Here is a 24,251-nt window from a genome sequence, read left to right on the forward strand (position 1 = left end):
TGATGATGTTTATGAAGTAAGTTAGCATGCATTATTCAGTCTTAAGTGACAGTCAGCTACAGGTTGTTCCTTACTTGATGTCTCTTTGTTTCATTGATATGTTATTATTGTTTATGCCTTACATACTCAGTACAATTCTCGTACTGATGTCCTTTTCTTTGGACGTTGTGTTCATGCCCACAGGTAGACAGGGAGGTGACCCAGATTCATAGGAGCTGATCAGCAGACTTACGAGAGCACTCCACTATTCTGGAGGTTCCATTTGATTTATTATTTTGTGTACATATGTTTTGGGTCACAACGGGGTCCTGTCCCGTCCTTATGTCTATTACTCTAGTAGAGGCTCGTAGATGCGTATGTGTGGGTAGTACGGTCTCACGAATTCATTGTTGTATAATTGTATATCATTTTGTAGCCACAAGAGCTCTTGTATATGTATATAAGTAGGCATATGTTGCCCTTGAGATCATGTATGTTAAGATTGGACATGATGACTAGCAGGATGAGTGGTGCTCGGTAGTCAGCTCCGGGTACCCGTCATGGCCCCTAGTCGGGTCGTGACAATTAACGGCTAATAAAACATTAATTTATAGTCTAGGGTTAAAACTAACATAATTCGACCAAATCCTAATCAAAATAGGAGAAACTGGATGCTTGCTCGCGTTACACCCGTGTCGCATGTGCAACGCGGGTGTCCTCTAAGTTTTCTGATTTGCATTGGTTTGCAGCTATTTTTCACGTCTTCTACCGGCGATGCAGGTCTCACGCGGATATGCCTTTTGCGTGACGCGAGCCTAACGCGCGTCTCCCTTCAGTCGTCCAAAAAATCTTCTAAGTGTCGCGAGCTCCTCTCGTTAACTCGTGCACACAGGATCACCTCCAAAATCACCCAAAACTGCTCGGTTTCCAATTATTTGTCCTCATTGTACCTAAATACATAAAATATACCAACATAAGCAAGAATACAATGATTCCATCATAGAAAATGCGATTAAAGTACTAAAAACAAGAAGTAAGATGAAGCTGAACATCGATATTTGTGCCAAATATCACTAGAAAAAGGTAATAAGGAATATTCTAGAAGAGAGTAGTAAATACTGCTTACTAAATCCTTCCATCACCAACTATAAATAGAGGTGGTCCATTTAAGTTGTAAGTGTGCTCAAGAAAAGAGTCTGCTAAAAAAGTGACAGCAAGTAAAGTCACTCAAGTAAGAAGTGCTCAAGCAAGTATGCAAGAAGTGAGAGCGTGAGTGAGAAATAATAGAGAGCAACAAAGAGATTTGCTAGTGTGTGGGAGCAAGAAAAACATTAAATGTATGAATTGTAAAACCGAAATTGGTCTTACTTTGCAATAATTAAATTCAAAATTGTGAGCAATTAATTGCCCGACGATTTTCAACAAGTTGTATGAAATTTCCCACCAGCAAGGCGTCTTATTTACCACGTGTGTAGTATTGTTGATGACAAACTCGATGTATATATTTCAACAATTCACGAACTTTGCTAACAAAACACTCCCAAAAATCTTGATACAAATAGTCGTCGATTTTTTAGTTGCTTTTAAAATATAATTTCATATTTAAATACTTAAATGGTAGAAATATAAATCATAATTAGAAGTCAAACTTTTTACCGCAAGATAATGGTCTTTCATATTCACATTTATCACTTAACCATAATAAAATAATATATATTTTATTTTTAAATGTTAAAGTTAAAAAGTAAATACCAAAAGACAGATAAATATTTACTTGCAGTTCTTCCCCGTACCAAGAGTAATTATCTATGGAAAACATAAATAAATAAATGAAAAAACTATGGGGTTATTTTTTTAAAAAAAAAAATGTTTTTTGCAATTTTCTTTTTGACTTGATGGAGCTCATAACCTACTTGTATAAACTAAGCACCACTGTCATAGCAAACCAGAAATGCACGAATTGATTTTTTTTTTTTTAAGTTTTTGCAAAAACGAAGAATTAAATTCGATCTTCTCTCCTATTTACTATGGCGACGAAAATCAAATTATCACTATATTTATTCCTTTTCCTACTACTTTTTCCAAGTGCATGATAGTGTAGATTGATATATATGTGCGTATGTCTTATTTCTTTTTCAATTTTCAAAAAAAAAAAAAAAAATTACTCCCTCCGTCCAACTTTACTTGTCTAGTATACTAATAAATAAATGTCCACATTTGCTTGTTCAGTTTGAAAATCAAGACATAATTTACCACTTTGTACCTATTTTACCCTTATTATTAATTATTGGATTGAAAACTTTCAGGATTTATTAGTGACTGCACAACTTTTAAAGTATGAATAATTTTAATTTATTTAGATGATTAATAGTAATTATGGGTGATATAGTAAAATAGTGATATTTTTTAGTGTTCCTTAAGAGTAGCAAGTCAAATGTGGACAAGTAAAAATGAACGGAAAAGGTATTTATCAAGTAATGAAATCTTAAGAGTCAAGGTCTAGCTTTGATTGTAGTATATGTCATTAATATTTATCAGATTTGTGGTCTCAAAACTGCTGCGTTAGACTAGTTAGGCACACCAAAATCAATGATTAAGAGGAATAAACATCACAAATAATCTTAACGAACTTCTAAGCGACCGAACAAATATCAAGCATTGAATCAACTTAATCAAAAACAAGTATCTTCTGCAAGGCTGTAAAGCCAGGTTTTTATCTACTTTAACGGCAACCAGTAGCGACTCAAAAAAGGATTAATGCAATTGAAATACTAATTCTCTTTTTAGACAGGGAATCCCCAGATTAGGACTAAACGAAAAGGAAACAAAAAAGAGTCTAGCAAAGTGAGAGAGAAAAACAAATCAAAAGAACCTTGATATGAACTATGAAGGATTTCGATCAGTTAGGAGCATAGCATGATATTACGAGGGTAATAAACATTATATATCATTGTGCCCCAAGTCGATTGCCTAATGCAAAGCTCATCCTAATCTCCATCGAGATTACTGCCTTAGCCCTGTCCTATCATCTGTATTATTGACGGATTTGTCTTTCTTAGAATTAAAAGAAAAAGGATCAGGCATAGAAGTAACTTAGAGATCACTCGTCCAAAACTGAGCTACAAAAATTGGTGTGACTTGGTCTGCTCCAGTCTTGGTAGGTAGGATTGCCTTGGATACCTGTGCTTGTGGGCCGGACAAGTTGTCCGTTGAATTAGTTGAGGGGCACGCAAATTAGTCAAACACCGCCAATGTCCAAAAAGATTATATATAGATCATTCAGCAGAATGTTGGCTGAAGAGATCAGCTCCACACTCAATGTCATCTGTCTTGCTGCTTCCACTTTGAGCCATCAATATTCTGTATATTCTCTTTGAACAGATCTCCCCCAATCTTCTATCATCGCTCAACAACCCTTCCACTCTCAAATCTTTCAGCAGAAATTCTTTCTCATGCACCTGAAAAAATTTCAAGAGTAAAAATATATTAGGAACCCATTTTTCCCCAAAGGATCATATATTACAGCATGAAATGTGGCCTTCCATTCACTGTTAAGAGACTAAATAAGTACGACACGACGAAGCAAGTGTACATGTTCCCATAACATTTCAATTTTCAGTATTATCAACATCTTGTTTGCGCAGATTACATGGGTATGTTTATGGTTGTATCAAGCTCTTGTTTGAACAGAATTGTCTGAATGGCTCCTTGCATAACAGTATCCTCATTGAACAAGAAATGAATTACATTTACCAGACAATAACAGCTCCATAAGGTAACTTGCCCACTAGTAAATGACATTTCTTAAGCATACACTCCTCAGTTCTCTCAGATGAACTGAATATATGCTAATCTAATGCAGTTTTTAAAAAAAAAAAAAAAAAAAATCACCCTCTTTAGAAAGGTCTTCATACGATCCGAAATCTTAAGTTGAATACGCTGGTGAAAAGGAGAGAGATGGTAGTGTAACAAGACCAAAGGAAGTACCGTTCTTGATATTATCTTGCCATATATGCAAAAGCCATGAAAGTAAAATAGTGAACCAGAAGTTGCACCGTGATATCAGTAAATGAGATACTTTTTCCGAGGGGAAGATGGAGGAAATTTTGTTGCCTACCGATTTACTCGGATCCATGTAAACACTCAAAAGAGATTTCATTGTGGGATATTTCTTCCATATGGCAATGGCAAATCGTGGCTGAACCTTTGGAATAGCCACCAATGCTTTCAACCTGCAAGAGACGACAATTCATCCAATCCAATAAGAATGGAGCAGCCACCACTACCCTAGCATCGAAGATGGCTAAATGGGTGAAACGCTTGTAAAAACAGGTAAGCTTTCAAAGTTTTAAGTGATAAAGTAGCTTACTTTTACCATTTAACACACAATTGACCATTATGAAAGTACGGTTCAAGTAGAAGCCCCATAGTACAGTACAAACTAGCTAAGGCAAAACTTGCTAAATTGGGGTCGAGCCGTGGAAGCAGCAGCCACTAATGCTTGCATTAGGGTAGGCTGTCTACATCACACCCCTTGGGGTGCGCCCCTTCTCCGGACCCTGCTAACGCGGGATGCTTTGTGCACCGGGCTGCTCTTTTTTGGGATCTCAAACATCATTGTTGGATGAAGCAGGAAAGACGGTACAATTCAGCAGTAAAGGATGAAAATCTCTCTAAGTCAATCAGGAGTGATGATAAAATAAGTACATAGAAAAAGAGAAAATTGAAACTTAACCCAAGATAGAGAAACAACTTGAAACATGTTCCTTGCATATAACTGTGATCTTGCTTGCTTCAATACACTCTAAAAGATGAGTGCAAGAGCTTAGCAACATGAAGACAATTCAATTAGAGGGTTTCTCAAGGCAGTATAGGTTAAAAAGGAAACTGAAAAGGTAACAATTAAGATAGATTTGTTACTATTTCAACCGGAAAAAAAGGTTCTTGGTAAGAGAACAATTGAGGCCAAGATAGTGAGTGATTCACAGCCTTGGGAGTTCGGTAGAAAACCTACTCAGCTTTTTCCATTACACATGTTTATGGACATTGAGGAAATCCAAACTTCTAAAATGGAGAACAGAACAAGCACTTACCATGGGCTCTTTTTTATCTGGTTCTTGTCAACGGCATCCTTGGGAATAAGAGAACCATTCGCATTAACAGATAGTCTTGTTAACTTGTCTCTGTGAAAAACCAAGAACATCTTAGCAATGACATATGAAACAGTAGAAGGAACCACTAACTTCTTTATCATCTCTATTTAATCTAGGCAGCTGGCCCAGAGAACAGAAGTCCTTAGGCATCTGCATATTGAAATGTCTCGAGCATCACCATCTCATTTGAACCAAGAGCAGGAATGACACAAAACGACTTTTTCCATTCAGCCGAGTATAGTACTCTCTCTGTCCACATTCCATTAGCAGTGGAATAATAATGTAAAAATTCGTACTCAATCAATAATAATGTACAGACTTTTATAAATGAATAACAATACAGGAATTTTTATGCAGGGATTACCTACTTTGAGGGCATATCATTACATAATCATTCTAGGTATTACTAATAGTATAAGTATTTTTATTCAAATTTTACTCCACATAAAATAATAAAAAGATGCCTGGATAAATTATACCACTACTAATAAAACAGAGTTTCATGCCGAAATCAATTGTTAAATTAGCTATTGCAGAGTTGTAAACCGGAAATCAAATGTTTTATTAGCTATGCAGGAACACATTTGTAATGTGGAGTTTTATGTTGTAAACTAACATTGTATTAATCATCCATAACTTTATGTTAGGTTTATTTTCGTTATGCTTCCACCCAACAAAATGATTATGGTGGAATTCTTTCTGACTTTTTTCGTTTGCTCACTTACATGTCTTATGAATGTAACGGTCTATTACCATAAAGCTATGCATCAGTTAAATACTGAATGTCAGTAGATATTTAATTGAATTGTGTACAACTGCAACTCGATCAAAAACTTATTGGCATCTAAGTTGCTCAAACTCGGGTGCGGGTACCTAATAGGGGTAAGGATTGGAGTGTCGGATTCGGCAAAATCTAAATTTTAAGATTTAGGGGTGCGGATACAGGTATGGATACGGGTGCGGGGATTCGGCTAAGAAAATTCAAAATTATAAAAATAGAGCTATAAAGAACACGACCCATTGAATTATTGGTTTCTCTCTGTTGGGCCTGAAACATGAAGCAATGAATATGAGACAAAAGGGCTATAATATTGAAGGTATGCCATTACCATGTCTTAAATGTGTTTTATCTTTCATTTTGAGAAATCAAAATCTCAACTTTCCCCCCAAATTTGTCCATGGACTCCGATCGAAGTATCCGAAGTTGGTTGACCGTATCCAAGACGTATCCCGCTTCCTCTCCCGCTCCCGTCCCATATCAAGACAGGTGCGGCATCAAAAACGAAGAGTCCGCGCAACTTAGATTGGCATAATACCTCGGGAAACCCCCCTAAACTTGGCACCATTTATTCAGTGCACATCTAAACTATTTTTATCCTAATAACCCCTCTATACTTGGCTACTTGGTAGCCTTCACCCCAAGGAGGTGTGATGCACTCGCTGCGACATGGATATCTTTTGTCCATGTGGTATTTTTTTAATATATAAATATATTTTACCTTTTTAAATTCATTAATTTTCCAAAAGAAAATATGCAGAAACCGGTTCTTGCTGTTTAATGTAACTACAAGCTTTGCAGATCCTTCCTCCACCCCCGACCCCCAAAACACCCCCGGGATTAGTAACTCCTCTAATTGAAGCTTAATAGGTCACTCCACATTTTTTACTCAAGTAGCAGTAAACAAGGAAAACTCAAAAAAGATGTTGCATTCAGGGGGATGAAATCCCTGAACCACCTGCCCACTCATCCGAAAAGAACAGGAAAAAATGTGAGCAAATATTTTCCTTCTGAAAAGAACATAGTAAACAAGAGGCCTCAATTTTCCTAATTAGGAATTGTAGTAGACAAACGGTAGTTAAAAGTGTTTCAAGGACGCGCTTAAGCCCTGAGCGAGGCTCAAAACATGTTGAGTGCTTCGTCTCGTTTAATTTGAGCTTCAGTTTCATCATCAACACACTAGGAAAAAATTTTCCTTGCGAATGAGCTTTCTTGAAGAGGAGACACTAAACAATTGATACTTCACTTTATCGGAAAAAAGTTCAATTTCTTTGCCCATAATTTGTTATTCATGCTTATAAATATTAGTGTTGGACTAAACATATATATTTGTGTTTTTTTCTTTATTGGCGCCTTTTTTCATTAAAGCCCATGCTTTATGTGCGCTTAAAGCCCTAACAGACCTTAGAGCTTTTTTGCACTTTTTCACTTCTGATAACACTGAGGTAGTAGTATAAGAAACTTCACAAATTCACAATTCAGTTGGGTATTAATCAATTTTTTTTTTGTAAATTGGTATTAATCAATTAACTAGCCCAAATTTTATTTCAAATTACTTGCAAGCCGTTACATTGATATTATATAGATGTTTGCATATATGGAATCCATTGAATTGTCCAAGAATACAAGTTCACTGAGATATAACTATGACATACCTAAACTGACAGGAAGCTAGGCTGCAAGTCAGCCCAGCTACATGTTCAGCTAATTCAGCTTCATCGATACAGTGCCTAGAATGCACCTTAACAAAATTAATTGTTAACTTGCACAGAGCCTGCCAAAAAAAAAAAGGGAATTCAAAACCCAAGGAATAGCACCAGAATTTCAAGCTTACATGAATAAGATACTTAATTATTTCAATAATTACAAGAATCAGTGTTGCAACAACCTCCTCTATAAGTGGCCGTTTCCAACCAGTCTGATTGGCAGGGTCCTTGTATTGACCTTGTTCCCTATCACCAATAGCAGTCACAAATATTAGGTACCGTAGAAAATTAAATATCTTTCCTGCTGTCTTAAGCGTTAGAGATCTTGAAGCCTTGACCAGTTGTTTCTTTGAGCTATACATGAGGATTTGGGACAGAAGAAGTGCTTAGACTTGCAAAATATGATGACAAAGAAAATAACATTCACAAGCCAGCCTTTTTAGGGCACACAAAGTATTCCACCAACAACAACAACAACAACAACAACAGCCCAGTGAAATCCCACATCTTGGGGTCTGGGGAGGGTATAATGTACGCAGACCTTACTCCTACCAAGGTAGGATGGCTGTTTCCGAGAGACCCTCGGCTCAAAAAGTATTCCACCAACAAAAAGAACATAAATATATGCCCAAGATTAGAATGCTCTATGTTAGATGGACTCGGTTACAAGTATCAAATATGCTATGTATGATGATTACGTTCTGTAACCAGCAAATAATTTGTGTAATAAGAACGACTATGAAATACACATACCCAGTTCATACCAATTCAACAAACTCATGTACCAGAGGAGTTGCCTAACAAATCAAATTTGAACTGCTGCATTTTTTTGTATACTTCTAAAATAAAGCAAATGGAAATAAACATTCAGTTAGAATTATTTCAACTAACTTTTCTCCCTGGCTTCAATTAATAATTCAACGTGCTGCTACTTTTTTCTAAAACCAAGAAATCCCCGAGGGACTTTGCTGCTACTTATTCTTTCTTTCTTGAAGAGAACAATTAGATACTAAGCACATGATTCGAAAGCATTACAATAGAAAACCACAAGAAACCTAATAGGTGCATCGTAATTGTACTTAATACAATTTTCTCCTCAAAGCTTCATTCCATCTTACTTAACATTCAACAGAAAGAAAATTAACAACGAAATGTTAAATTCAGGATCTATCACAACTTGTGTTTCATCTCTCTAGCATGTCAGGCATGAAGAGAGGAAAATTGAAAAAGGAAAGGCACCTATAATAGAAAGTTCTATAGATGGACAACAAATGTAGTCAACAATCCAATGATCAAATTCAGGATCTTCAGTCATACATGAAGAAAAAAGGCTGAAAAGGAAAATACGGCAACAGTTCTACAAATGGAGAACAGAGAAGATATGTGTGTGTGTGTGTGTACATCGCAAAGAAGAAACACATTCACAAGAAAATAAATTAACAAACTTAACAATAACAACTACACCTCAATCCCAAGATGGTCCGGAAATTTAACAAACTTAAAAGTGAAAAAGAGTTGAGATAAAGGACAAAAATGAAGTTACCGTCAACCTTTTGTTGATGTATGCCAAAAGCTTGTTTGTGAGATAACAAACTGTATGAAGAGGATAAAGGCGTTGAACACGGGAGACATGACTCATCAATGATTTGCTATTTACAAGGTTGCAAAACTCTTCGGCCTCAAATATTAATAATACATATGGAACATCGATAACATCAGATGTGATCTGCGCAAAAATAATGAATCTAATGACCACACTAAATTGCAAAAGCTAGAAAGAATAGCTACCCTTAGCTTTAGAGAACCTATTCAAAAACTTGATATTGTAGCAGCACTAGCATACACAATTGCCATCATACACATGACAAGTAGAAAGCTCAAAAGAATGAATCAGAGACCAGCAAGACAAACTTTTGCATAGTACAAGAAAAACAGCTGGACACAGTTATCAAAACCCTAACACCAGCAATATGCTCTTTCAAAGCCCAAATGGACATCTGATATTATTCTTAGTATTTGACTGTTGAATTATGTAACCACCTCATTTAAAAACTCTGTTATTAGAGCGGGGACACTTTTATTACTTGTATAGGTCCACACCACACGCGTTCACATGCAAGCTTGATTCTTTTACTTGCTCTAATATATGGAAATATGACATTTGCGTTCTCAGGCACTATTTTTGTTAAATAAGGTAAAGTATTATTCATAAGTTTCTCTTATACCATTTTCCATGTGATCACCTCATTTAAAAACTTAAATTGCTAGACGCGGGTTTGCAACAGTGAAAAGAAACTTCAACATTTCAAGAATAGGAAGTACTTGAGGATATCAAGTAAAAAGTAAGAGACATCGATTTCTAGTACTTTACTTTTGATCAAGAAAAGCACCAAGTACTTTACTATCAGAATTTTTTGGGGATAGCATACTAATAGAATCTGTTGGACCAAAGAATAAGGACAAGTCCTTCCCCCACGAGTAAGTTCCTCGAAAGAAAGGGCCGACATGACTTATTTATATTGTTTTGATATTTAAACGTTGAACTCTTATGCTGCTCCATTAGTTGGTAAGTACCTTGGTTGATGTGAGACTTATAAGTATGTTTTAGAATTCCTTATGGTATCGGGTGATTGACATAGTATCATTGTGTTAAAATTGAATGCATAGTAATGGATATCACTTATTTTGATAAGCGTTATAGTGGAACGTAATTTAGTCGACATGGAAATATGGACAGCCCTAGAAGCAAAGGAAACTTTGTCCAATTTTTGTAGAACCCTAGAAAGGCTTGCGTGGGTGTCTTACCCACTAAGGGCATGTCACCACCCTAGATTTGGGTTGTGACAAGTAACTACCCAAATATTACCATCAGAAGAAAATAAATTTGCTTTTTCAAAGATAATTGACATCCAAATAGATATCACATAAAGATGCACATATTTTAGCACTAAATATAGTCAATTAAGCATCTATTATTCAACTGAAAGTTAAATGGGAACAATATTTAAGTATATGAGATTAAAACCAACTATTAAAAGGTGGTCCAGTAGTTCAAGATGATAGGTTAACTGAAATCTGCCAAATTTCTGAAGAATAAATTACCTTAGATAGTTCCTCTGGGACATTCATTGACCACACAATAGACTTTTCAATTGGATTTGATTTAATTTGGTAGGAAAGACCTTTCTCCGCAAGCCTTGTTAGCAAATGGCCTGACTTGATAACATTTCCATGTAAGACAGTCATTTATACGCAATTAAGGACACATGGAAGGGGGTGGGGAAGAAACTAACAGAGAAAGAAAATCTACCTCCAATTGAGCCTAGTTCCACAACTTTAGTGTCAATTTGAGCTACAATAGACTTATGTGCAAACTTTCCCTTTTCCCACTTCTGCTTTTCCTTTTCTAGCTTTTTCTTCTCGGCAGCTTCAGCCTTTTCGGCTGCCTTTTGCAATTTCTCTTGCTGTATTAATGAATATACATTAGTTTATATGCCATAATTACTTAACCTCCTCCAAATAAATAGGTTTTTGTAGGATGGCTTACCTCTTTCTGATATTTCTTTTCTTCCTTTAGGCGAAGTTGTTCTTCCTTTGACATTCTCTTTTTCCCTGTTGCTTCATCCCCACTGCTTCTGTTACTTCTATTGCCTTTACCTTTTCCTTTTGGTCTTGAGACCTCATTTTTTGGCTCCAAAGGATCTATTTCTTCATCAGGATCCCAATGGTCCTGTAAGCAAATTGCACCATCAAAATTTAAATAGAGACAAGCCCTTCATAGTATAGAATTTAGAAAAGGTCTAGACAAAGATACAAACATTAAGAACATGTCTTAACCCTTATCCTTCACGCTAATTATTTAGGCACGTCTGTGAATAGACTTATAATATTCAGATGCCTTTCTCATTTGGCAGAATCTGCACTCATGAGCTCGGGATATGATCAGCTCCCCAGGGTACACAAATCTTTAATTCAGATTGAAATCTTCTACTCTTCTGACAAAATAAGAAAACCCTAGAGGTTCAAACCATTTTAGTACAGTTTGGATATTTGCAGTGTATGAGTAGGTGTATTTAAATGAAATGAGTGGTTCACGAACAAAACTCACTCTGCTAATCTAAGCTCAACTTGAGTTCATTTATTTAGTACAAGCCGAGTTTATTAAGACCATTTGACTAAGTGTTGTTCATGAGGAATTTCTTCCATATTTTCTTTGGAAAAAGATATATAGTTTGAGCACTTAGGGTTTACGTTTTCCACCTCAAGTCCTCAATGCTCAACAGCCCTAAGCCTCCTTCTCACTTCCTTCCCCTCAAATCTTTCTCCAAGTTTCTCCCTTTCCCTCTCCATCAGTGCTGTTTTTCCTTCCTTAAGGTATTGCTTAATATAGGCCTCTCCCTCTCTTTTTCTCCAGTCCAATCTAAGCCGCACCTTCTCATTGCTATTGTTGTCTGCCAATTATTCTTTTCTTCCACAACCTTTTCACTCATTTTTTAAATCTCACTTTTATTCAATATTTCTTTGATTGAACCCTGAGATATGAGATTAATTTGATAGCATAATCAAGAGAATTTGATTGGAATTGATGAGAATTTAAGCTCGGCTTCAAGCTTTTTCTTGAGAAGCGACTGAACAGCAGTTTAAACTACAAGGATAAGCGAGTGAAGCTGAAATTGAATATTCAAAAATCTGTTGAGCTCACTTGTTCACATTCCAATTTACATGCAGTATATGGTTCCACTCCCATATTCCTGAAGCAAGTTACGAGGTATCTGTATTAACTTACATAGTCGAACAGGAGTCAAATCAACTTTTTTTCAGTGATGTAGTCAGTAGTCGAAGTGTCAGAAAATCCTAAAGTTAATTGAACATGGCTTTCTTTTTATTGGCTTCTTCTTGTGAGGTATCCACGCAAAAATCACACAAGCTTCTGTGGATAATGTGTGTTCCAAGGAATGGTATACCATAATGCAACATCCTGATAAAAGCTGGCTTCTTTAAGGGGCACACATGCACAAGATGAGGGGAGCTGTGGAAGGGGGGTGTTTGTATTCATATTAAGAAGAAGAATGGAATGGAAAGCCTATTGCTATGCAAGGAAAAAAAAAAGATGTTGAAAAATAATATAATAAACTTTAACAAGGCAGACACACCAGAGAAGGACCGGCTTCACTCGAATTTCGATGAGAAACATCTTCTTGCATTCGCATAAAATTGTCAAAACCTGTTCAACAATTTTCCGTCTCAGTTGAATAGCCTGACGGTAAATTCCAGCCAATGGAAAATTTGATTCTCTAATCTTATTCACCGGTAGATTAAACATTAGTAGCTTACCACGAGAAAGGGTGGACCCAAAAGGTCTGGAGCTCAATTCTGTCTCCTTTACAATTGCCTCCGGGGAACAAAGTTTCTCCTCCTCCTTCCAGGCACCATAATTACCACTATTCTCAGATTCATTATCAGACTCCAAACAAATTACTCCATCAATTCCTGAAGGAAAGCTTAAATTTAAGAAGAGCCACCGGTTCAATTCGATGAAAACACACCGCATCAGAAAAATTTCACAAATGGCAGTTCATGCAAACCTAATTAATAAAATTGGTTACAACAAAAGCTACCAAGAAAATGGTGCAAGAAATTCCTCTGAGTTAAAGCAGTCCACTTGTGCAAGGAAAGGTGCGGACAAAACTCTGAGGCTAAACGGAATCCTTGGAGGATTGACAATTTCTTTTCTTAAGTAGTATGCCAAGAAAATAGGAAAACCAGACTAGACCACCAAATGAGAAGAATCTGCAAGTATGTCAAAGCTAGGTTTGTCATTTTCCTATTTGTTTCGTATAAACTTAAACCTAAAAGCCAATGTGCCCATACTTTTTGGGTTAACAAACACACTGTAAGGACTAAAATATCCTTTTAACCATCCCCTTTTTGCATCAGAGAAAAAACACATATGAGGAGTGCGCCTAACTAGCTCAAAGTATTATGGCTGACCTTGACACGAGGCACACCAAGAATCTGCCTTTGCAGAAAATATCTGAATAATCAAACACAACTCATAGGAGCAGGCAGAGTGATGCAGCACCAAGAGCAAACCAAACTTCCGCACATCCAGGTTATAATGATAAGTATTATGGAAGTTTCCTAGTATTAGTTTAACAGGATATATGTCCAGGGGAAACGCAAACACACTAAAAGGGCAGCCTGGAGCGCAAAGCATCCTGCATTCATGCAGTTTGGGGAAGGACCGCAGCCCACAGGGCTGTGATGTAGGCAGCCTACCCTGACACAAGTATCTAATTCCACGATCGAAGCCATAACCTACAGGTCACACTGAGACAATTTTACCATTGCTCCAAGGCTCTCATTTGGAAAGGCAAACACAGTGCACAAAGAAAATGGGTTTGACTCCTGAGAACAGAATGTGAATGGATATATGGTACACTTATTTTAAGGCACATTCTATTAGCAGACCGGAGATATTTGTAACTGCATTTCATGTTTTTTCTACAGTTAACTAGTAAAATTAAAGAAGCAAAACCATATATGATCTTTAGAGAAGGGCCTGGAAATGATTCCTTTACAAGCTAATATGAAAGCTTAAGCCTCAACTTGCCGTAGTACTGTCTTGAAGGCAAAGCAACTGTAATCGCATGCTAGATCAACAAAAGCAACGGTCAAGCTTCTGGAGATGAATGATGATGACAAAGCAATCAATATAAACTAATAACAGTGATCGTAAAATAAAAAATATGAGTCAGGAAACTGAAGTAACCGACGTATAATGTTAACTAATGACAGAAGGAATAAGGAATAGATAAATACTAACATAAATTAACTGCTACGACCTACAACTTAACCCAAGAAACCATATAATTTATTTCCTGCACATTTTATAGGATGCGAAGAGTTTTCACTTTTCACACATTTGACTTGCACAAAGGTCTCTCCAAAAGAACTATATATGAACTCTCCCCAATTTTACTTCCAGATCTTTCCATCTTTTGTCCACATAATAATGCTCATTTTCTATAGATCTTCTGTCGCTTGTATTATTTGCTATGTTTTAGATTATTTTTTTTCTTATAGGATTTAAGATATTGTCCAACTTTTGCTTCGGGAGTTTGTTAACCCTTAAGTAGAAGTGAAATGTTTGGTATCAAACATTTGACTCTTGGGCCCTTTTTCACTTTTTCTAAAGCCCAAGTAAAGTTGCTTTCACCAGCACAATGGCAACTCTGATGTCTCAAAACTTGAAATTCAATTAAAAACTTCAAATTAGGCCAGTTGAAGGCTTACCGCCATCTTTGTTGTGGTCTATAATTGAAGAAGAGCAACTCTGCAAATCAGCATTAGCTTTAGTACATCTGACTATTGGAACACTATATCTTGGAAGCTCAGATGCCGGGGTTTCAGCAACCATGGATGGGGTCAAATCAAGACCTGAAGAAGATATAATTTTTGTCAACACTTGTTTCCTTTCTTCCTTTTATTGAAGAAGAAAGACTACTATTGAGTACATAAATCTCTAAAGACTTAAAAGACGCAAATTGCAATATAAATCCCAGTACAGGAGAAAATCCACAATCAAGCCTTTAGCAGTCACACCAAACAACAAAAAGAAACAAAGGAATATAGAACTTTTTTCCAGAGTGTTTTTCCGGAAAACTGTTTGGACATAGAATTGTTGCAATTCCCCGAAATTCGAAAAACTCCAAAAAGCTGTTTTCACAATTTTCACTCCAAATCACTCACAAAAATTCAAAAACAACTCCAATTTGTGTTCATATCCAAACACAACTCCAATTTCCAAATACCATTTTCAACTTGAAAACAAATAGTACTACTTCTTTTCTTTTTTTTTTTTTTCAGATTTCACAACTTTTATGCCCAAACGCCCACTAACACACATAAACCAAAACTCTGTAATTTTAGATCAATTGCTGAAAAAATACTTTAAAAATCCAATAATCCACAATTCAATCAACTCAAATTCAAACTATGATAAAGAAATATGAACTCACACGAGGATTAAGGGTCCAACATTGTTGTATTTTAGGATAATCTATATCCAAAAGAACTTAAATAAAACAAAGAATGAAATGGAACAGGTCCAAATGTTGTATATTCCACATTAACTTCTACAAAGAGACATCATCTATAGTAAAAAGACTAGCGTGCGTAAACCAAAACTATGTAATTTTCCATACTAATGGCAGAAAAATTACTTAAAATCCAATAATCCACAATTCCTATCAACTAGGATAAAGAAATATGAACACACCTTATCTTCGGCCCCCATCCCCACCTCTCATAGTATTTATCTAGATTATAAACAAATGCTTTTAAGATAATAGTTATTGCCTATTTTCCCCAAACCCCACTTGTGGGATTACACTGGGTATGTTGTTTAGAGAGGGTGTTTCCTATAGACCCTTGGCTCAAACTAAAATAAGATAGCAAGATACAAAACAAATAGCAACAACCCACAATTTGTATCAACTTATGGAACAAAGGAGAGGAGGACTTTATTAGGGTCCAAAATTGAAGAAGAATTTAACAAAGGAGAAATGAAACATGGGGTTTACAGCAACGAAGAGAAGGAGCGGAGTTTGAAGGCTTAAACTCGATTATCAGCACAGTGGGGTTCTTATTCAAAAGTGTTAAGTTGCTTACTTAACAAACACAAGAAAATACTGGTACCGAACACACCCTAATTGCACTTAAATTCCAAAACTTCAAATTTAAAATTAGGATAAAGAAAAATGGAACTCACGGGAGGAAGAGCATTTCACAAAGGAGAAATCAGACATGGATACGAAAGAAGGAGTGGATTTTGAAGGCCTATACGGCGTCGTATCATCATCGTCGTCTTCAATTATCAAAACTGTAGATGGGTTGTTCCAATTACTAGTTCTTTGTTTCTTCTTTGATCGAATTGTGAGTGGGCTCGATAGATCAACGGTGTCGTTTCGCTTCCCACCATCCTCGTCATCGTCGGACAGAATGTCCACGTGGATCGCCTCAGACATTTTCATCAAACAACAAAATACCTTTCTTTTTTTCAAAGGGTCCAAGGGTTTTAAGCTTCTCAAGTGTCAGAGCGGGAAACAAAAGGTGAGGGAAATAGGCAAGGGCTGTGTAATGGAGAGAAAAGAACAAAAATGATATTAACTATCATAGTACGTTCAAAATAGTCCCTTAACTATGCACTTAACGGTTTTGGTCCTTTAAATTTGCCATAAGTTGAAAAAATGGTCCCTTAACTATGAGGGTTGGTTAAAAATAGTCCCTTAAGTATGCACTTAACGGTTTGATAATGTCAGAAAATGATGTCTCGAAACACAAAGACCGACGGACTCTATCGATTAAAACTGAGGGAATTCATCGACTAAATAAAATACACTAGACTTTAGAAATAAATTAGAAATAGCAGAAACTAAAAAAGTTGTCACTACCAAAAACAAGCGAAAAAAATGATGGACGGAAATCGATGGATAAAATCGAGGGACGCTATTTTTTTTTTAATTTTTATTGTTTTTTACGAAAACCAACGGAAGTCCATCGGTTATTTTTGAGGAAAAATGCGCAAAAGTCCATCCTATAACCGACTAACGTTCGTCGGTTTTGTCTCGAGTTATTTGACCGATCTAGAGTTCTCACTAATTTTTCCCTTTTTTTCATAGTTCTCGTCAAATCTAACAAACAGAGTTCGATGAATATTTTGTCGAGACTAAAACTGTCAACTTATGGCAAACTTAAAGGACCAAAACCGTTAAGTGTATAGTTAAGGGACTATTTTGAACCTACTCTCATAGTTAAGGGACCGTTTTTGTTAACTTGTAACAAACTTAAAGGACTAAAACCGTTAAGTGCATAGTTAAGGGACTATTTTGAACCTACTATCATAGTTAAGGGACCATTTTTGTCCTTTTCTCGTGTAATGGATCAAGGGAGCCCCCAACTTTTTTAACCCAAAAAATAACTTTTTGAACCAAAGCACAGATTCTGTGCGTGAAAGAGGGTACCTTTTTTTTTCTTTTTTTAAGCTATCAAAATCACTTTTTTTCATACTTTGAACAAAGATTAGTCATGTTTTAAAATTCCGAAATATCAATATTTTATATAAACTTAATATATTTTTTTGCGTACAATAACGTAGGCTCATTACATCAAGTATACCTAAACATTTGGATCGTCATTTTAGGGGTTGTAAAGTGCCCCGAAGTAAGTTTTATTTGCTTGGAAACTTGTCATTTTTAGATCTAAGTGTCATATTTTATTGGATTTTAATTTAAGTGTTTTGAAATAAAAATATTATATTCAAAAATAATTCATCCAATACGAAAGGTTCAATCAAGGTATAATATATCTCATTCAATACTCCCACCAAGGTTTGATCACATGTTGTTGGCATAAAAAAGAAGTAAGTAAAAAAGAGAGGCTAAACCACCAAGCCAAATCGGTGAAAGCAACAAAGTAGACACTTTTTATTTTTTATAATGTTCACTAATGTCATCTAACTCGTTTTCATAAATTGAATTTTGAATCTCGAAATTGACATTCCAAACATCATTACCACGGGATTAGCATCTCGAAATAAATTTTATATCATTAGATTTTTACTAAAGAAGAATGAAATTTTTGCACAAATTTGGGGCAAAATTCAAATTGAAGTAGGGGGCATTTGTAGTCATTTAAAATTTTATTAGATTTAAATCAATATATTAATTTGGACTATATTAAATTTAAGAAAATAGTTCAAATAATGTGGCTAATATGGTTGGATTAATCATCTAATCTTAACGATATTGGGCTAGTCCATTTGATTAGGCTCCAAATGATGAGTCCGCTTTAATAGCCCAAAGTCCAAGCCCATCTTGAAATGCAAGCCCGCGCCACGTGTCAAATGAGGTGGCAATCCAAGTCAAATTAATGGGCCAATGAAATCATGCCAAGTGTACGGATGATATGCTCTGACCAATCAAATGACAAGGCTACACCTCCCTAAAAACTATAAATAGGGATCCTCATTAACTCATAAAGGAGGAGGAATTAAGAACAAGAAGCAAGAAGAAAGCTCGTGGATCAAAGTCTACATATTTCTCTACAAGCTACAAGTTCAAGCATCCAAGTCATCAAGTTCAAGCTCAAGTTCAAGTTCAAGATTAAGAACGAAGGCAAGTATTAAGGCGTTCAAGATCAAATTACTTGTTCGTGGCAAATACCAAATCCAAATTCAAATACGAAGATTCAAGATCAAGCTGCTGAAGCCCTTGAATCTAAATCATATTCAAGTTTCAACATAGTTTACGTTATTGTTGGAGAATCAGAGGATTATATAGAGATTGTAACACTCAATATTCTTGAAATCAAATACTACATTTTGTTACTCAATTTTCCTGTCTTGATTATTTATTTTTCTAAAGACGCGGAAATTTGTTGGTTACAGGGATAACGGGCATTTTTTGGAAAATCGACTCAGCCAAACTGCCCTGTGGCTATTTGCCCGGCTAGATCTCAAAAAAATATCCAAAATAAAAAAAAATCGCGTAAATCGGACGTCTGAAACAAAGTTATGACCGTTTAAAGTTTCAACAATTTACAACTAGTTTTCTACCTATACTCCTGTCCATATATTTTATTTACGTGAGTGAAGAGGCATATGTATACTTGATATAATGAGCCGATATTATTGTACGCTAAAAAAAATATTAAGTTCTATATAAAATATTTTATTCCAACATTTTGAAACATGACTAATCTTCAGTCAAAGTACGAAAAAAAACTTAAAGATAACAAGTTTCCAAAATTACTTCGAGACACTTTACAACCCCTAAAACGACGATCCAAACATATATGTATACTTGATGTAATGAGCCGCCATTATTTTACGCTAAAAAAAATATGAAGTTCTATATAAAATATTTATATTCCGGTGTTTTGAAACGTGACTAATCTTCGATTAAAGTATGGAAAAAAGCTTAATTTTGAGTTTGATTTCCAAAGAACAAAGATGACAAGTTTCCAAGCAAACAAAACTTGCTTCGGGGCACTTTACAACCCCTAAAACGACGCTCCAAACGTTTAGGTATACTTGATGTAATGAGCCGACGTTATTGTACGCAAAAAAATATATTAAGTTCTATATAAAATATTGATATTTCGAGGTTTTGAAACATGACTAATCTTTGCCCAAAGTATGAAAAAAAAGTAAATTTGATAGCTTAAAAAAAAAAAAAGGTACCCCTTTTCACGCACAGAATCTGTTCGTGAAAGGCCAAACTGAAAAAGTTACAGTTTGGTCCTTTCACGCACAGATTCTGTGTGTGAAGCCTAGTTTGGTTCTTTTTTTTTTTCAAAGGGTTAGTTTGGTTCCAAAAGTTATTTTTTGGATTAAAAAAGTTTCGGGTCCTGGATAAAGGGTAAATCGCCCTTCGCTGGGGTGGTCTTTAATTTTTGCCCCTGGTGGCTTTTAACTTTTGCCTCTCGCTAAAAAAAAATCATAAGGCAGAATTTATATTCGAACTTACAACCTCGGGGTATTAGGCGAAGGGCAAAAATTAAAGACCACCTAAAATGAAGGACAATCCGCGCAAAAAAAAGATGGATAAAGCAAATATTACTCTACTATAAGGGGAGGAGCCTTCTTTGACATGTTTTCTGTATATTTTTTTAAAATTATTTGAATTATAAACTAACATGACTTAAAGTATTTTTTATTTCATTTCTAAATAATTTGAAAAATTTATATTAAAATTAGCGGAAAGTTATAAAGTTTAACCCTCGTATCTCAAAACAATTCACATAAATTAAAACGAAGGGATTTTTTTTTTTTTGTCGTAGAAAATATATTTTACAGTTGAGAAATTATATTTTAGTTATTTTATTGTTTTTACTTTTGGTAGATTATGTCAGGTATGATAATATACCAAATAGAAGATTTTTAAAAATCAAATATTAGAAATTATATCAAGTGTAATACTTTTTTCTATGACCAAATGCTAAAAAAATTCATTCGAAATGATGTTCAACAAATATGTTTTATTGTGTGAGCTCATTCACATTGCCGGTCTAAAGTCTGAATAAAGGATCAGGTTCGCCGAGAGTCAATCGAAACAGACTCGCCACCCATAAAGGTAGGAATAAGGCTGCGTATATCTTACGTTCCCAAACACCACTTGTGAGATTACACTAGGTTTGTTGTTGATGTAGGTTGGTAGAAATTAATTCACATATAATACTTATAACAGATAAAATAATTTTAGTAATTAAATATTTGAAATTATATTTAATGTTGGTGTATTTTTCCATTAAAAATACTTTTCTATGACTGAATACTAAAGATAATTTCGTCAAAAAAATGATATTCAAGAATAAAAAACTGTCAGTCGAGCTTTACATTCGCGAAATTAAAATTGAATTTGTTTGATCTCCTTTTGCTATGTGAAGGAGGAGGAAATCAAAAAAAAAAAAAAAAAAAAAAAGAGGTAGAGGAACAGATGGAATAAATAGTTTCCATTGGTTCATAACTTTTACTCTTTTAGACCATCAAAAGACAAAAGGTCTCAAAAATGTTTTTTTCTTTTGGTATTTGATATATGTTTTGGAATTCAATTAATTTAGCCCTCTTTTGGCCATAAGAATTACTCACTTTATTCCGAATTTTTTTTTCACTTTTTTTCAGAATCAGCATTTGGCCATGAGAATTCCGAATACAACTTGAAGTTGTATTACGGAATACCAAAACTCAAAAAACTTGTTTTTCAAAAAAAATTCACTTTTTTCACTTTTTTACAATTACATTTCACCAAAAACTACAATTTCAAAAACTATTGTCAAACAGAACTCCAACTCCAAAATTTCAAAAAAAACGTATCTATGGACAACCGGGGCCTTAGATTTGCATCAAAAGTTTTTTCACTTTGAAAGATAGAACACTCAACTACTAAATGTGACATCATTTTCAGAACTAAATTTTTAATTAAAAATAGAAGAGTATTTATCACACTACCACAGTCTTTATGATCTTGAATACCAATGATTTGAATCAACAAACTTATAGTATAAGGTCATGTTGATTGTTGAAAAATATTTGTCTAGATTCTTTCTTTAAAGACATGTTAATGAATATTTAATAGAGAAAAGACATCATTTGACCCTTGAACTTGGCACGAAAACTCAGTTTAGCAACTAAACTTAACTTGTATTTATTTACCCCCCTAACAACTTTCATCTTAATTAAATACAACCCCAAATGTAGACGTGGCAAAAAAAAGTTAAAAAAAAAAATTAAGAGAGTGAAAAATATAAAAAGGTGGGCCCGCTGATATATATATATATATATATATATATATATATATATATATATATATATATATATATATATATATATAATTAAAAAATAAAATAAAAATAAAATCAAAATGCACCCCCACCCCCACCCCACCCCACAGCCCCGACCCTCTTCTTCACCAAACAACCTCGCCCCCACCACCATCTTCTTCTTCACAACCCCCCACCCCACCCCACAGCCCCGCCCCCTCTTCGTCACCCCACAGCCCGCCCCCACCACCTTCGTCTTCTTCACAACCCCCACCCCACGCCACAGCCCCTCCCCCACCACCTTCCTCCTCCTTCTTCTTCTTCACAAATTCCTCTTTCTCTCTATATTCTCATCATTCTTTTCTTACCATTTTCACCATTTTTTGGTTTCTTGATTTTGATTTTTGTTTTCTTTCAAAAATAAAGTTATGGAATAATGATTATGGAAGAAATGGGATTGCTAATAATAATAATAATAGCCAACAATACAACAACAACAACAACAACAACAACAGCCCAGTGAAATCCCACATCTTGGGGTCTGGGGGGGTATAATGTACGCAGACCTTACTCCTACCAAGGTAGGATGGCTGTTTCCGAGAGACCCTCGGCTCAATAGAAGCATAAAAAGGGGGTCAGATAAGGTTAAAAGATTTAAAACGATATTGCAATGAAATAATGCAAGCGACACAGTAAAACAGGATAATCAAGGAATTCAAAGCGATATGGAAATGCAAATCACGAAAGCGGCACAGATAAAATAGAGTAATCAAAGTACAGAAAGTAGCAAATAATAACATAAATCAAAGCACAAGAAATTATAATGCGCTAATGCGCCTACTAATAATAGCCAACAATAACAACCAAAATAACCAATTTGGACGAATTTGAGAAGGAATGGGATGAAATTTGGTGGGGTGATGATGGTGGTGGTGGTGCGTGTGGGTTAAAGAAGTGGGTGTTGTTCTTATGGGTGGTTATGGTAGGATGAGGAGAAATTATTGTTTCTGTTGTAATGATTTGTAATGGTGACAATGTTGTTAGGGATGTAAATGTAAATAGTGTTTTTTTTTTCGTGCTCTAAATAACATTAGAGGAACGATTTTTCTTAGTAGTTTTCGATTTTTTTTGGTACCTTGTAAAGATATTAAGTGGTTGATTCTTAAGGAAAATGATAAAGAGGTGCGTTGTTCGTGATTTGGGCTTGTAGATAAAGCATCTCTCTGCAGGAGGTTCATCTAATTCTACAGGTAGAATTTTAAGGTTCCGAATTAAATAACTTGTTTAAGCTTTTCTGTAATGCATATATGGTTTTACTGCAAATGATCTGCTGATTGTGTACTTCTAGTGTAAAATGTAGCTCCTGGAACTCATGAAAAATTGTCAGCTAACATCTGGTTTTTATGTAAAAAGTTTCATTTTTATATGAAATATGACGTATTCATGGTATCTCCGAATTCATTTTGAATCACTTTTGGTTAACGTTGTTCAGGGATTTCGCAAAATCGAAGGAGAAGATGAGATTGAGAAACTCAGGAAGGAGAAGAGTTTGATGATGCAAGAAGTAGTTGAATTGCAGCATGGCGGCTGCGGCGGTGGCGGCGGGAGGGTTGAGGAGAAAGAAGAAGAAAGAGAAAAGGGGGAAAGAAGATGAAAGAGAAAAAATAATAAAAGAAAAACAAAAAATGAAGGGTTAGTAATTTTTGACATGGAAATGACGTGGCAACGACGTGGCAACGATGTGGCAATGACGTGGCGCGAGTGTAATACACCTCCCATTGTGAGAGTGATATTATTTTTTCAGGGTGGTAAATAATTTAAATGAAAGTTGTTAAGAGGGGTAAATAAATACAAGTTAAGTTTAGTTGCTAAACTGAGTTTTCGTGTCAAGTTAAGGGTCAAATGATGTCTTTTCTCTATTTTATATGCCAATTACTTTCTTATGCAATTTCTCGCATTGATTGGCATTTGTTATCGATCAACATTAAAAGCATTGATTAGCCTATTATCCTAATTCAATTTGTTTCGTTACTTTGCCAATGAAAACAGTCCATTTCCCTCTTCATTGTCATTTAGTCTTTATTTTTCTGTTGGAGCCATTAATCTGCTGACAACTTCACTCTTAGGAGCTAGCAGAGGCGGATCTAGAATTTAAACTTTATAAGTTCAACCTTTTAAATTTTTAGCATTGAACCATTATATTCCTAAAGTTATGGGTTCATATCTACTATTTGTTGTAATTTTAGTAAATTTTTACACATAAATTTATATCCCGCACCGAAAGCATGGGGTTCGATTGAACCCATAGATATA

The 24,251-nt window shown here is 35.2% G+C and overlaps 1 protein-coding gene across 2 annotated transcripts; it reads right to left on the minus strand.

Annotated features, from left to right (window-relative positions):
- Window positions 1–2,839: 2,839 nt before the first annotated feature.
- Window positions 2,840–16,742, minus strand: LOC132612639 (crossover junction endonuclease EME1B-like). Of its 2 annotated transcripts, none has more exons than XM_060326755.1 (13): window positions 16,390–16,742; window positions 14,913–15,056; window positions 12,951–13,106; window positions 12,770–12,840; window positions 11,164–11,346; window positions 10,927–11,080; window positions 10,719–10,828; window positions 9,167–9,342; window positions 7,799–7,862; window positions 7,566–7,684; window positions 5,073–5,162; window positions 4,097–4,211; window positions 2,840–3,437 (listed from the first exon to the last, which is right to left on the minus strand). In XM_060326755.1, the coding sequence occupies exons 1-13, from the start codon at window positions 16,649–16,651 to the stop codon at window positions 3,255–3,257; spliced, it is 1,827 nt and encodes a 608-aa protein (XP_060182738.1). In that variant the 5' UTR covers window positions 16,652–16,742; the 3' UTR covers window positions 2,840–3,254. The 2 variants fall into 2 exon arrangements, with proteins under 2 accessions (XP_060182738.1, XP_060182739.1); XM_060326756.1 differs by lacking the exon at window positions 16,390–16,742 and adding an exon at window positions 14,230–14,269 and having other exon boundaries at window positions 14,913–15,050.
- Window positions 16,743–24,251: the final 7,509 nt, after the last annotated feature.

Source organism: Lycium barbarum, chromosome 10 (assembly GCF_019175385.1).
Source record: "Lycium barbarum isolate Lr01 chromosome 10, ASM1917538v2, whole genome shotgun sequence".
In the NCBI taxonomy this organism is placed as follows: Eukaryota; Viridiplantae; Streptophyta; class Magnoliopsida; order Solanales; family Solanaceae; genus Lycium; species Lycium barbarum.